The following is a 12,993-nucleotide window of genomic DNA, read 5'->3' as shown; positions in this document are numbered from 1 at the left end:
GTGTAATGGGTCCTGGCACACACAATAATGAAAATATGGGACAGCAAGAATGTTAGACTATGAAAATAAATGACTTTCAGATCAATGTGAAATGATTAAAAACATGTGGTTCCCCCGAAATACATTGTAGCTTGTCACCGTAGAATGTACTCTGTTACACCTTCAACAATCGCTGCATCACAGTGTGCGTCCAAACAGAACATCGATTACGTGTTTTATAGTCCATGCCAGCCAGATTGTCAAAAAAATATAAAAACTTTTTCTTTTCTTTTTTTTTTCTTTTTTTTTTTACTTTATTTCCTTCTTCTGCACATAGTAAAACATACTAAAAACAGAATTTTCCCAAAGCTATGCAGTCCTCTTACCCAATATATTTATAAAAGCATTATTCAATTGTATTGGACCCTTCATATAGTATAAATAGTGATATACCTCACCAATTCTGTATTAAATCCAGGTATGTCAATTTATTATTCCACGGTAAAGTTAAACTTATTCACCCATGGCTTTATCCTAAAGCATCTGGTTCCAGTGTAAAGCTGGACTCTAGTCAAAGTTCAGCCATGATTTGCTTTTGGGGGGGCGGGTGGGGGGGCAGTTTGCACTGCAGGCAGAGTCTGCTCATCAGCCGGTGGGACTTGCTTGCCACGTGTTCCTCTTCCAAATTACTTCTCCTGCTGCTCATGCTAGGTAAGCTTGGTTCTGTGTTAGCCGTCTAACCATATCTCCTAACTTTTGAACTTCAGAATGAGGGACACTTGAGGGAGGAAGTCACCTGTGGCGCGCATAGCTTTCAATGGCAAAAGGGGCTTAAGGGCGAGGGGGTGAGTTTTGTACAAACTGCAGGGTTGAAGAGTGCTCTGTGTACAGAGTGCAGGGTTGAGGAGTGTGCTGTGTACCTAGTTAAGGGTTGAGGGGTATGGTACATACAGAGTGCAGGGTTGAGGGGTGCGCTATAGGGTTGAGGGATGTGCTACATAAAGAGGGCAGGGTTGAGAGGTGCATTATGTACTGAGTTCAGGATTGAAAAGTGCTCTACGTACAGAGTGCATGGCTGAGGGGTGCACTATGTACAGAGTGCAGGGTTGAGGGTTGTGCTATGTATTGAGTTCAGTTTTGAAGCGTGCACTACGTACAGAGGGCAGGGTTGAGGGGTGCGCTATGTACAGAATGCAGGGTTGAGAGATGCGGTACATACAGAGTGCGTGGTTGAAGAGTACGCTACATACAGAGGGCAGGGTTGAGGGGTGCCCTTCATACTGAGTTCAAGGTTGAAGAGTGTGCTACGTACTGAGTGCAGGTTTGAGGGGTACGCTACGTACTAAGTGCAGGGTTGAGAGATGCACTACATACATAGCGCAGGGTTGAGAGATGCTCTACATACAGAGTGCAGGGTTGAGGTTTGCACTACATAAAGAGTGCAGGGTTGAGGGGTGCGCTACGTACTGAGTTCAAGGTTGAAGAGTGCTCTATGTACTAAGTGCAGGGTTAAGGGGTGCTCTACATAGAAAGAGAAGGGTTGAGGGGTGCACTAAATACTGAGTGCAGAGCTGAGGGATGCGCTACGTACTGAGTGCAGGTTTGAGGGGTACGCTACGTTCTAAGTGCAGGGTTGAGAGATGCACTACATACAGAGTGCAGGGTTGAGAGGTGCACTACATACAGAGTGCAGGGTTGAGAGGTGCACTACATACAGAGTGCAGGGTTGAGAGGTGCACTACATACAGAGTGCAGGGTTGAGAGGTGCACTACATACAGAGTGCAGGGTTGAGAGGTGCACTACATACAGAGTGCAGGGTTGAGAGGTGCACTACATACAGAGTGCAGGGTTGAGAGGTGCACTACATACAGAGTGCAGGGTTGAGAGGTGCACTACATACAGAGTGCAGGGTTGAGAGGTGCACTACATACAGAGTGCAGGGTTGAGAGGTGCACTACATACAGAGTGCAGGTTTGAGGGGTGCCCTTCATACTGAGTTCAAGGTTTTTTTTTTTTTTTTTATTCTTTTTATTGATTTGCACATAACAAATAAAACAACTTACAGCCTATTGGGCATACCCAGGCTGATTATTACTACACTCCCTTAAGCAAACAGTCAGGGAACAAACAAACCCCCCCCCCCTCCCCCCCAACATAAACAATCAAAAAATCCACTGTACCCTCTAGCACCACCGCTCATTACTCAGGACAGTTTGCAAACTCGTTCATGCTCTACTGCAGACTACCGACAACCCCAGGATGAACTATGCAAGCTGAGTTCAAGGTTTAAGAGTGCTCTATGTACTAAGTGCAGGGTTAAGGGGTGCGCTACATAGAGAGTGAAGGATCGAGGGGTGCACTAAATACTAAGTGCAGAGCTGAGGGATGCGCCATGTACAGAGTGCAGGGTTGAAGAGTGTGCTATGTACAGAGCGCAGGGTTGAGAGGTGCGCTACAGAGTGCATGGTTGAAGAGTGCACTACATACAGAGTGCAAGGTTGAGGGATGACCTTTATACTGAGTTCATGGTTGAAGAGTGTGCTACGTACTGAGTGCAGGGTTGAGGAGTGCTCTATGTAGAGAGTGCAAGGTTGAGGAGTTCTCTATGTAGAGTGCGCAGAGTTGAAGGGTGCGCTACGTACAGAGTGCAGGGTTGAGGAGTTCTCTATGTAGAGAGTGCAGGGTTGAGGGGTGCGCTACGTACAGAGTGCAAAGTTGAGATGTGCGATATTTACTGAGTGCAGGGTTGAGGGGTGCGCTATGTACCGAGTGCAGGACTGAGGGGTGCGCTACATACTGAGTGCGGGGTTGAAGGATGTGCTGCGTACTCCCAAGTTCTTCCCCCAGTACAGGGCTCCTCCCCATTTCAGTACAGAGCTCTCTTCCTCGCAACTCCTCTCCCAAAACTGCAGGAAAGTGTGGGGGTGTTGCAAAAGAGCAGCTACAACTTACCCGCCCTGGCAGCCTGCATGGATATGCTTAACAAGAAGGAGCTTCTGCCTTGGACCTGACAGCAGCCGTGGCCAGTGTAGGGCGCTACGAGTTAATGCTGGATCAAGCAGCAAAGCTGCCATAGCTGTATAGTAAATGTTGGACCAAGCAGTCAATCTGCAGTAGTTGTATAGTAAATACTTCATCATGCAGTCAATCTGCAGTAGTTGTATAGTAAATACTTGATCAAGCAGTCAAGCTGCAGTATCTGGAAGATGAGCGCTGGATATAGCAATCGAGCAGCAATAGCTGTGTAGTAAATGCTGGATAAATTAGTCAGCCGCAGTATCTGTATAATAACCTCTGGATCAAGTAGTCAGGCCGCGATAGGTGCAGTCACTTGATAAGGCCCCTTTCACACGGGCGGACCGATTGGGCCCACCTGTCAGTTTTTTAAGGGACTGCATTGGACCATCCATTGCCCTCTATGGAGTGGCAGATGTCCGTTGAAACCCCGCCGACATCCGATCTTATCCTCTAAAAACGGACTGATGCGGGATACTTTCCTCATCCGTCTGGCAGATCGGATTGGAAGACAGTCGGATGTAAATAAAGAGGTGGTCTGTTTCCATCCGACTGCCCATAGAGGAAAGCAGTCTGTGTCCGTGTCCGCTCTGCATAAGCGGAGTGGACAAGAACCTGTTATACACCCGCTCAGCGGGGATCATGGACATATTCCCTGCTGAGCAGGTGGATTCACTGGCAAAGTCCGTCCGTCTAAATAGAGGCCTAAAATAGTTAGGACACAGTAGCTGTGTGATAACTGTTGAATCAAGCAGTCAAGACACAGTAGGAGGTGTACCCCTGAGGACGTGTGTGTGGACGAAACGCTTTGGAAGGAACCTACGTGCTTACGTCACGCCGCCGCTTCCAGTTTCTGGTTTGGCTGCAGTCTTAGTAGGTCCGGGTGAGACTGCTTATTTTATTGGATGTCTTATTTATGCTGCAGCATTTTATGTTACTTTTATAGGTTCGAAGGGTACCATCTGCACATATTTGATTAAGATACTTGATTCCCTTGGAAGCCCATGTATTGAGATCTGGAAACATATAGAACTGGTGAAGAGAGGGGTTCAACCAGAGGGGTGTGTAGTACATAGTCTTTGTAGTACCACCAATCTAAATCGGGCTTGACGAGAACCCCAGAGGAATGATGTCATGGCAGAATTTAATTGTTTCAAATATACAGTATCTCACAAAAGTGAGTACACCCCTCACATTTTTTGTAAATATTTTCTTCTCTCTTTTCATGTGACAACACTGAAGAAATGACACTTGTCTACAATGTAAAGTAGTGAGTGTACAGCTTGTATAACAGTGTAAATTTGCCGTCCCCTCAAAATAACTCAACACACAGCCATTAATGTCTAAACCAACCAAACTGGCAACAAAAGTCAGTACACCCCTAAGTGAAAATGTCCAACTTGGGCCTAATTAGACATTTTCCCTCCCCCAGTATCATGTGGCTCTTTAGTATTACAAGGTCTCAGGTGTGAATGGGGAGCAGGTCTGTTAAATTTGGTGTTATCGCTCTCACTCTCTCATACTGGTCCCTGGAAGTTCAACATGGTACCTCATGGCAAAGAACTCTCTGAGGATCTGAAAAAAAGAATTGTTGTTCTATATAAAGATGGCATAGGCTATAAGAAGATTGCAAGACCCTAAAACTGATCTGCAAGACCATACAGCGGTATAACAGGACAGGTTCCACTCAGAACAGGCCTCGCCATGGTCCACCAAAGAAATTGAGGTCACGTGCTCAGCGTCATATCCAGAGGTTGTCTTTGGGAAATAGACGTATGAGTGCTGCCAGCATTGCTGCAGAGGTTGTAGGGGTGGGGGGGTCAGCCTGTCAGTGCTCAGACCATACGCCGCACACTGCATCAAATTGGTCTGTATGGCTGTCGTTTCAGAAGGAAGCCTCTTCTAAAGATGATGCACAAGAAAGCCCGCAAACAGTTTGCTGAAGACAAGCAGACTAAGGACATGGATTACTGGAACCATGTCCTGTGGTCTGATGAGACCAAGATAAACGTATTTGGTGTCAGATGGTGACAAGCGTGTGTGGGGGCAACCAGGTGAGGAGGACAAAGACAAGTGTGTCTTGTCTACAGTCAAGCATGGTGGTGGGAGTGTCATGGTCTGGGGCTGCATGAGTGCTGCCGGCACTGGGGGGGCTACAGATCATTGAGGGGACCATGAATGCCAACATGTACTGTGACATACTGAAGCAGAGCATGATCCCCTCCCTTCAGAGACTGGGCCGCAGGGCAGTATTCCAACATGATAACCACCCCAAACACACCTCCAAGCTGACCACTGCCTTGCTAAAGAAGCTGAGGGTAAAGGTGATGGACTGGCCAAGCATGTCTCCAGACCTAAACCCTATTGATCCTCTGTGGGACATCCTCAAACGGAAGGTGGAGGAGCGCAAGGTCTCCAACATCCACCAGCTCCGTGATGTTATCATGGAGGAGGGGAAGAAGATTCCATCAGCAACCTGTGAATCTCTGGTGACCTCCATGCCCAAGAGGGTGAAGGCAGTGCTGGAAAATAATGGTGGCCACACAAAATATTGACACTTTGGGCCCAATTTGGACATTTTCACTTAGGGGTGTACTCACTTTTGTTGCCAGCGGTTTAGACATTAATGGCTGTGTGTTGAGTTATTTTGAGGGGACAGGAAATTTACACTGTTATACAAGCTGTACACTCACAACTTTACATTGTAGACAAAGTGTCATTTCTTCAGTGTTGTCACATGAAAAGATAGAAGAAAAGATTTACACAAATGTGAGGGGTGTACTTACTTTTGTGAGATACTGTATCTTTGGAATCCATACTGGAGAATGTACAATGTAGAGGGAAGCGGCTTCATTTTTATAAGATCGATCCTGCCTATAATGGACAGAGTGAGATGCACCCATGCTGTCATACGTTGCTTTGCTGTCTACCGTAGTGGTAGGAGGTTGCGGGACTGTTTTTTTTTAACGGAGACTCGTTTTTTTTTATATTGTAGCTTCCCGTTAAACAAAAATCGCACCGCCAACCTCTGAGGCTGTAAGACGTAAGATGGAGTACCTGTATGAGGTTTTTGTATTATAGGGGGTGGTGGGGGGTCTCTGCAGGGGGCATCTCTGACTCTGGATTAAACCTTATCAGTGACCCCCCCCCGGCAATCTGCCCCCTCCTGCAGAGGAATATTCCATTTCGTAATATATTTTGATTCTGTCATAAATCTTACACTGACACGGCCATTCATCATAAAATTGGAAGTGATCAGAGAAAGGAAATATATCACAGACTTGGCTTGGAGAACATTGTTCCTCTGACAACACACCCCCCAGTCATCACACCCGGCACCGGTATTTATTTTGAGCTATGGCCAAACTGGCAGAGGGAGCACCATGACGGCATGAACCGCCTGTGAGGTCACCTCCCCTCCCCCATGTGTCCATTGTGTGTTACTTTCCAGAGCTATATTATCTTAGTGGTTAGCACATCTTACCTTTTGTAGGACTGGAGTTTTTAGCCAGGACAGTATCTGCATGGAGTTCGTATGTTCTCCCTATGCTTGGGGTGGGTTACCTCCCACTACATTGTGGTTGGTGCATTTTGCTTACCTCTGGCACCAACGTACAGAGGCCAAAAAAAAACATTTAGAATAATAAATAAAAATGTGTTTTATATATTTAACATTGCTGATGACCATGTGGTATCTGCAAGTTCTTGTCTTGGTGTCCCCGTGAAGCCCACTCTGATCCTAGGTGAAGCCCCCTCTGATCCTAGGTGAAGCCCCCTCTGATCCTAGGTGAAGCCCCCTCTGATCCTAGGTGAAGTCCCCTCTGATCCTAGGTGAAGTCCCCTCTGATCCTAGGTGAAGCCCCCTCTGATCCTAGGTGAAGCCCCCTCTGATCCTAGGTGAAGCCCCCTCTGATCCTAGGTGAAGCCCCCTCTGATCCTAGGTGAAGCCCCCTCTGATCCTAGGTGAAGCCCCCTCTGATCCTAGGTGAAGCCCCCTCTGATCCTAGGTGAAGTCCCCTCTGATCCTAGGTGAAGTCCCCTCTGATCCTAGGTGAAGTCCCCTCTGATCCTAGGTGAAGTCCCCTCTGATCCTAGGTGAAGTCCCCTCTGATCCTAGGTGAAGTCCCCTCTGATCCTAGGTGAAGCCCCCTCTGATCCTAGGTGAAGCCCCCTCTGATCCTAGGTGAAGCCCCCTCTGATCCTAGGTGAAGCCCCCTCTGATCCTAGGTGAAGCCCCCTCTGATCCTAGGTGAAGCCCCCTCTGATCCTAGGTGAAGCCCCCTCTGATCCTAGGTGAAGCCCCCTCTGATCCTAGGTGAAGCCCCCTCTGATCCTAGGTGAAGTCCCCTCTGATCCTAGGTGAAGTCCCCTCTGATCCTAGGTGAAGTCCCCTCTGATCCTAGGTGAAGTCCCCTCTGATCCTAGGTGAAGTCCCCTCTGATCCTAGGTGAAGTCCCCTCTGATCCTAGGTGAAGTCCCCTCTGATCCTAGGTGAAGTCCCCTCTGATCCTAGGTGAAGTCCCCTCTGATCCTAGGTGAAGTCCCCTCTGATCCTAGGTGAAGTCCCCTCTGATCCTAGGTGAAGTCCCCTCTGATCCTAGGTGAAGTCCCCTCTGATCGTAGGTGAAGTCCCCTCTGATCGTAGGTGAAGTCCCCTCTGATCGTAGGTGAAGTCCCCTCTGATCGTAGGTGAAGTCCCCTCTGATCGTAGGTGAAGTCCCCTCTGATCGTAGGTGAAGTCCCCTCTGATCGTAGGTGAAGTCCCCTCTGATCGTAGGTGAAGTCCCCTCTGATCGTAGGTGAAGTCCCCTCTGATCGTAGGTGAAGTCCCCTCTGATCGTAGGTGAAGTCCCCTCTGATCGTAGGTGAAGTCCCCTCTGATCGTAGGTGAAGTCCCCTCTGATCGTAGGTGAAGCCCCCTCTGATCGTAGGTGAAGCCCCCTCTGATCGTAGGTGAAGCCCCCTCTGATCGTAGGTGAAGCCCCCTCTGATCGTAGGTGAAGCCCCCTCTGATCGTAGGTGAAGCCCCCTCTGATCGTAGGTGAAGCCCCCTCTGATCGTAGGTGAAGCCCCCTCTGATCGTAGGTGAAGCCCCCTCTCATCCTAGGTGAAGCCCCCTCTCATCCTAGGTGAAGCCCCCTCTGATGCTAGGCCCAGGCTCTACATGGGTCATCAAGATTAAATTCCACCACCTCTTGGCACTTAGCACCGCCCGCTGGTATTTACCAGTCAGTGGGTAGTTAAGGTTCTGACATTCAACATTTAAATTACAAGGGCGGAGCTTGGTTCCCTCCTTGAGAGGTGGTGCTTAACCTAGACTTGAAAAGTCAAAGCCTTAAATACAGCTTCATGAGGACACTGGGGTGAGCAGGGGCGGATGCGGGGGGGGCAATGGGGCAATTGCCCCCCCCCCCAGAAAATAATGAGCGGGTGACTGAACAGGCTGGCGGGTGAGTGAGCGGACGGGCAAGCATGCCGGCGGGCGGTCGAGCAAGCAGGCAGGTGTTGTCAGGAAGCCGCTACCCATCTGAATATGTGACTGAAGGGACTTTGCCTCGCTGCCATCTTGGTACTCCCGCACTCGTCCACAGTAAGCCTAGTGTTATAAGTCGGCAAGCGGACATCTTTATACACCCACCGGAGTCTTGCTTTTCACAGGTATTTTTAAAAGTAAACTCCACTTATATTTCACTAAATAAGCTGAGTTTACTGTTAAAAATAACTAACTCTAGACTTGCTGCAGACAAATGGGGGTGTAGCAAGATGGCCACAATGAAACATCACTTTGTGACAATCTGCATCTTGTGGCAAGCGACATTGGCAAGTGACAATCCACTTCTGGTGCCAGGGGATGTGGCGAGTGACATGGCAAATGACGATCTGCATTTGGTGGCAGCCAACGGTGGCAAGTGACACGCTCGGGGCTCCCACTGATTCTGCATTATGGTGAGTTGAACTATTTAATTTTATATTACAATGTAATAATAGAAATAATGCGCTTCAATCATCCTGACACCATATCAACCATGGCGCTGTGATGATTGAAGCGCCAACACCAGTCATTGCCCCGACAAATTGCCGGCAACATTTTCTGGCAGCGCCCCGCCCGAGACTAGGCTCTGGATCCACCCCTGGGGGTGAGCTGTAAGTTTATCTAAAGGTCCGCCTTGGACCGATTGGAGAGGGATAAGGACTCCTATCAGGTCCTTATTAGCGTGTGTGCCACCCTCACTATTTCACCTGTTTATGTTTATCACTGCGAGTGTAAGTAAAAGAAAAGACCAAATTTTGGGTTGACACCAGAATAGGAAAAGAGGAGAAATCTTCCAATGGAGACCCTAAATTTTGAGGGATTGCCTCTCACTTCCTGTTTTGGCTATGGGACAGAAAGTGATGGGAAATCTCCTCAATGGGGCACAGATGGCAAACAAAACCTGACGGGGGTTATAACCCTCCCTTACTCCATCCAAAATGGGTAAAAAAAAATGTTTTGCCTTTTGGTCTACTTGAAGCTTAAACTAAGTACCTGAGACTTCACAAGGTCCCTGCACTTCAGCATTTCAGATGATTTTAGTCCATGTCAGAGTCACTGTTGCAGCTTACTGAATTATTCTGTATGTATAAGGCATGTCCTTTTATCACAGACTATTCTCTGGTCACCCAATGCTCCTGGATGTCTTATGACTGTATGGTTCCTCAACCACTGTTTCTTGTCCCTCAGGGGAGGTACTGCAGGGGGTCAAAATGCTCCTGGATGTCTTATGACTGTATGGTTCCTCAACCACTGTTTCTTGTCCCTCAGGGGAGGTACTGCAGGGGGTCAGAATGCTCCTGGATGTCTTATGACTGTATGGTTCCTCAACCACTGTCTCTTGTCCCTCAGGGGAGGTACTCAGAGGGTCATAGTGCTCCCCACTGTCCTATAACGTGTGTGGCTCCTCACCCGCTGTATCTTGTCCCTCAAGGGAGGTACTGCAGAGGGTCACTTTGCTACTGGCCTCTTTATGACTTATGTCTGACTCCTCATCTACTGTGTCTTTTCCCTCAGGGGGGGAAGTATGACAGAGGGTCATGGTGATCCTGGTTGTCTTATTACTTGTGTTTTTGCTCCTAACCTGCTGTGTCTTATCCAGGGCCGTTTTTAAGGCAGGGCAAAAGGGGAAGCTGCCCCGGGCCCTGTCATTGTGGTGGGGCCCAAAGCGGCTGCCTCATACTTGCCAACTATCCTGGTTTAAATTCACTCACCCCTTGAGGTTTTAGTCTTGTGCTGTGTCCCAATATCTCAGTGTGAAGTGCTGCTACTAATGCTGCCCAGCTCTGCCCTATTGTTGTGTACATATGACTCACCTGCAGACCCTGTGTTTACATGTAAATAACCAGCATTCATATTTACACATTCATATGTAAATATATATTGATATGTATATCATGCCCCCCTGAGGTCATATCCACAGTAATCTCTAGCAACCAATCAACAAGCAGAAATCATGTGCTGTAACCTCTAGCAACTAACCAGTGAGCTGTAATGTGTTCTGTAACCTCTAGCAACCAGTCAGTGAGCGGTAATGATACACTGCAACCTCTGGCAACCAATCACAATAGCTACCTGATCTGATTCAGTAATCTGATTTCGAATCTAGCTGCTATTTATTGTATGTCTCAGAGCAGGTGGAGAGCGAAACTGCATGGGGAGGGGGCCAAGAAAAGTTTTGCCCAGGGTCCAATCAATATTAAAGACGGCCCTGGTCTTATCCCTCAGAGGAGGTACTACAGAGGGCTACAGTGTTCCCAGCTGCCTTATGACTTGTACCCAGCTTCTCACCTGCTGTGTCTTGTCCCTCAGGACAGGCGCTACAGGAATCATGGTGTTCCCAGCTGTCCTGTGACTTCTGTCCAGCTCCTCACCCACTGTGTCTTGTCCCTCAGGGGAGGTACTGCAGAGGATCACAGTGCTCCCAGCTGTCTTATGTTTTGCATCCGGTTCCTCACCTGCTGTGTCCTGTCCCTCAGGGTAGGTTCTACAGAGGATTGTGGTGCTCCCAGATATCCTATGACTTGTGTCCTGCTCCTCACCGTAGAGGGTCCCAGTGGTCCCAGCTGTCTTATGAATTCTTCTGTCCGGCTCCTCACCTGCTGTGTCTTGTCCCTCAGAACAGGTGCTACAGGAATCATGGTGTTCTCAGCTGTCCCGTGACTTCTGTCCAGCTACTCACCCGCTGTGTCTTGTCCCTCAGGGGAGGTACTGCAGAGGATCACAGTGCTCCCAGCTGTCTTATGTCTTGCATCCGGTTCCTCACCTGCTGTGTCCTGTAGCTCAGGGGAGGTTCTACAGAGGATTGTGGTGCTCCCAGATATCCTATGACTTGTGTCCTGCTCCTCACCGTAGAGGGTCCCAGTGGTCCCAGCTGTCTTATGAATTCTTGTGTCCGGCTCCTCACCTACTGTGTCTTGTCCCTCAGGGGAGGTGCCACAGAGCATCACAAAGAAAGTGAAGTTCATTCGGGTGGAGAAGCCAGAATTCGTCACCATCATTCTGAATTGTGAAGAACACACCTGCTACGCTGTATCTGGTGATGGCACTGAGATCCTGGCAAAGCCGCAGGCAGAATATCAGGTGAGGATCAGGTGATGTCACAAAGACACTAAATTTCCTCTATTTAAAAATCTGCAAAATCCCCCAATTCTGATACATCTATGCCGCTTGTCACTAAAGATTTCTCGTATCTACAAATTCAAAAATTGAAAGTTGTGATGTCATGATGTCCCTTCTATACTGTAGTGATACAATCTTGAAATTTAAATCTATACATTTTCTGTCCGTGTTGATCAGGTGTTTCCACCAAACTCCGGCTGCCTGTCTATAAACCGCGACGGGCGCGTCCTCTACTCCCCGCGGATGGGTCCTTCTCTGCAGGCTCCCCCCAAAGCTGAGGCTCTCCCCCCAGCCAGTTACATCCTCTCTCACACACACAACGTTCTCTGCGAGGTGATGGACCCAGAGGGGAACCTATTCCAGGTAACACCGGCTAACTCTATCGTCTTCTGCTGTGATTGCTGAGAAATGACGCATGTTCTGTTCTGTATGATGCCATATCTGTCTTCCTGGACCATATTTACCCCTGACATGTTCCTGGGGGTAATTCCATTTGTTAGAGCTAATTATAAATATAATTGTTTGTATAAGAAACCCAGAGAAATATATAAATCAAATTCAATATGGCAACTCATGACGCTGATCCAGGGCAAACTGGCTCCAAAGCTTGTGGCACCCCCTGGTGGAGAGACGCTGCTCTGGGCAATAGAGAAACAAAGGAACCCCAAAATCACATAAGAATAGGCAAGATGAGATCAATACATCTGTGCCCAGACTCTCGTAGTACTGAACGCCCGAAATCCAAAGAAGAGAGTAAAAATTTGTCACCAGGACGTCTTGGCATTCAAAATTAATATCTTTATTTATTCCATCAAACCATAAAAAAGGAATCAATTCTTTAAAATTGATGCATTTCAGCCTCCAGCCATCCCTGGTACTCAGCACAGCCAGGTCCCTAACCATCAGCACAGCTTGGTCAAGACCACACCCCCCAGCCTGTTGATTGGACAGTGAAGGAGCAGCAGCTCATAGGCGAGTTTCCTGACTGGCCGCCAGTAATCAAGGCCATGGTTTACCAGAGTTTAGCTACGATTCCTGTAAATTTTCAGCTTGCATGCCCAGCCCCTCGATGCACGCTCTCTACCACCAGGTGACCGGCTGTGGAAAAGTCCTGCTGTAGTTTGAGGTTTGTGGCTAGACAAAAACAAATTTGTAAATTTGAAAAAATTAATAAATTCTTAAATTCGAAAAAAAATTGTAAATTTGAAAAAATGTAAATTCAAAAAAATTCATAAATGAGTAAATTAGAAAAAATGAGTAAATTAGAAAAAATGAGTAAATTAGAAAAAATGAGTAAATTAGAAAAAATGAGTAAATTTGAAAAAATTTGTAAATTTAAAAAAAA

At 47.7% G+C, this 12,993-nt stretch overlaps 1 protein-coding gene across 1 annotated transcript in view; it reads left to right on the top strand.

Annotated features, from left to right (window-relative positions):
* SPAG17 (sperm associated antigen 17) overlaps positions 1 to 12,993 on the top strand; it is a 290,551-nt gene that overhangs the window by 221,311 nt on the left and 56,247 nt on the right. The window contains exons 30-31 of the mRNA XM_077479578.1: positions 11,455 to 11,609; positions 11,826 to 12,011. Of these exons, the coding sequence (XP_077335704.1) occupies positions 11,455 to 11,609; positions 11,826 to 12,011 (341 nt within the window). The remainder of the gene's footprint in view (positions 1 to 11,454; positions 11,610 to 11,825; positions 12,012 to 12,993) is intronic.

This window comes from Lithobates pipiens, unplaced genomic scaffold (genome assembly GCF_037356315.1).
Source record: "Lithobates pipiens isolate NorthernLeopardFrog02 unplaced genomic scaffold, aLitPip1_a1.2 Scaffold_16, whole genome shotgun sequence".
NCBI classification, from domain to species: domain Eukaryota; kingdom Metazoa; phylum Chordata; class Amphibia; order Anura; family Ranidae; genus Lithobates; species Lithobates pipiens.
This window is presented reverse-complemented; position numbering and strand designations above follow the sequence as displayed.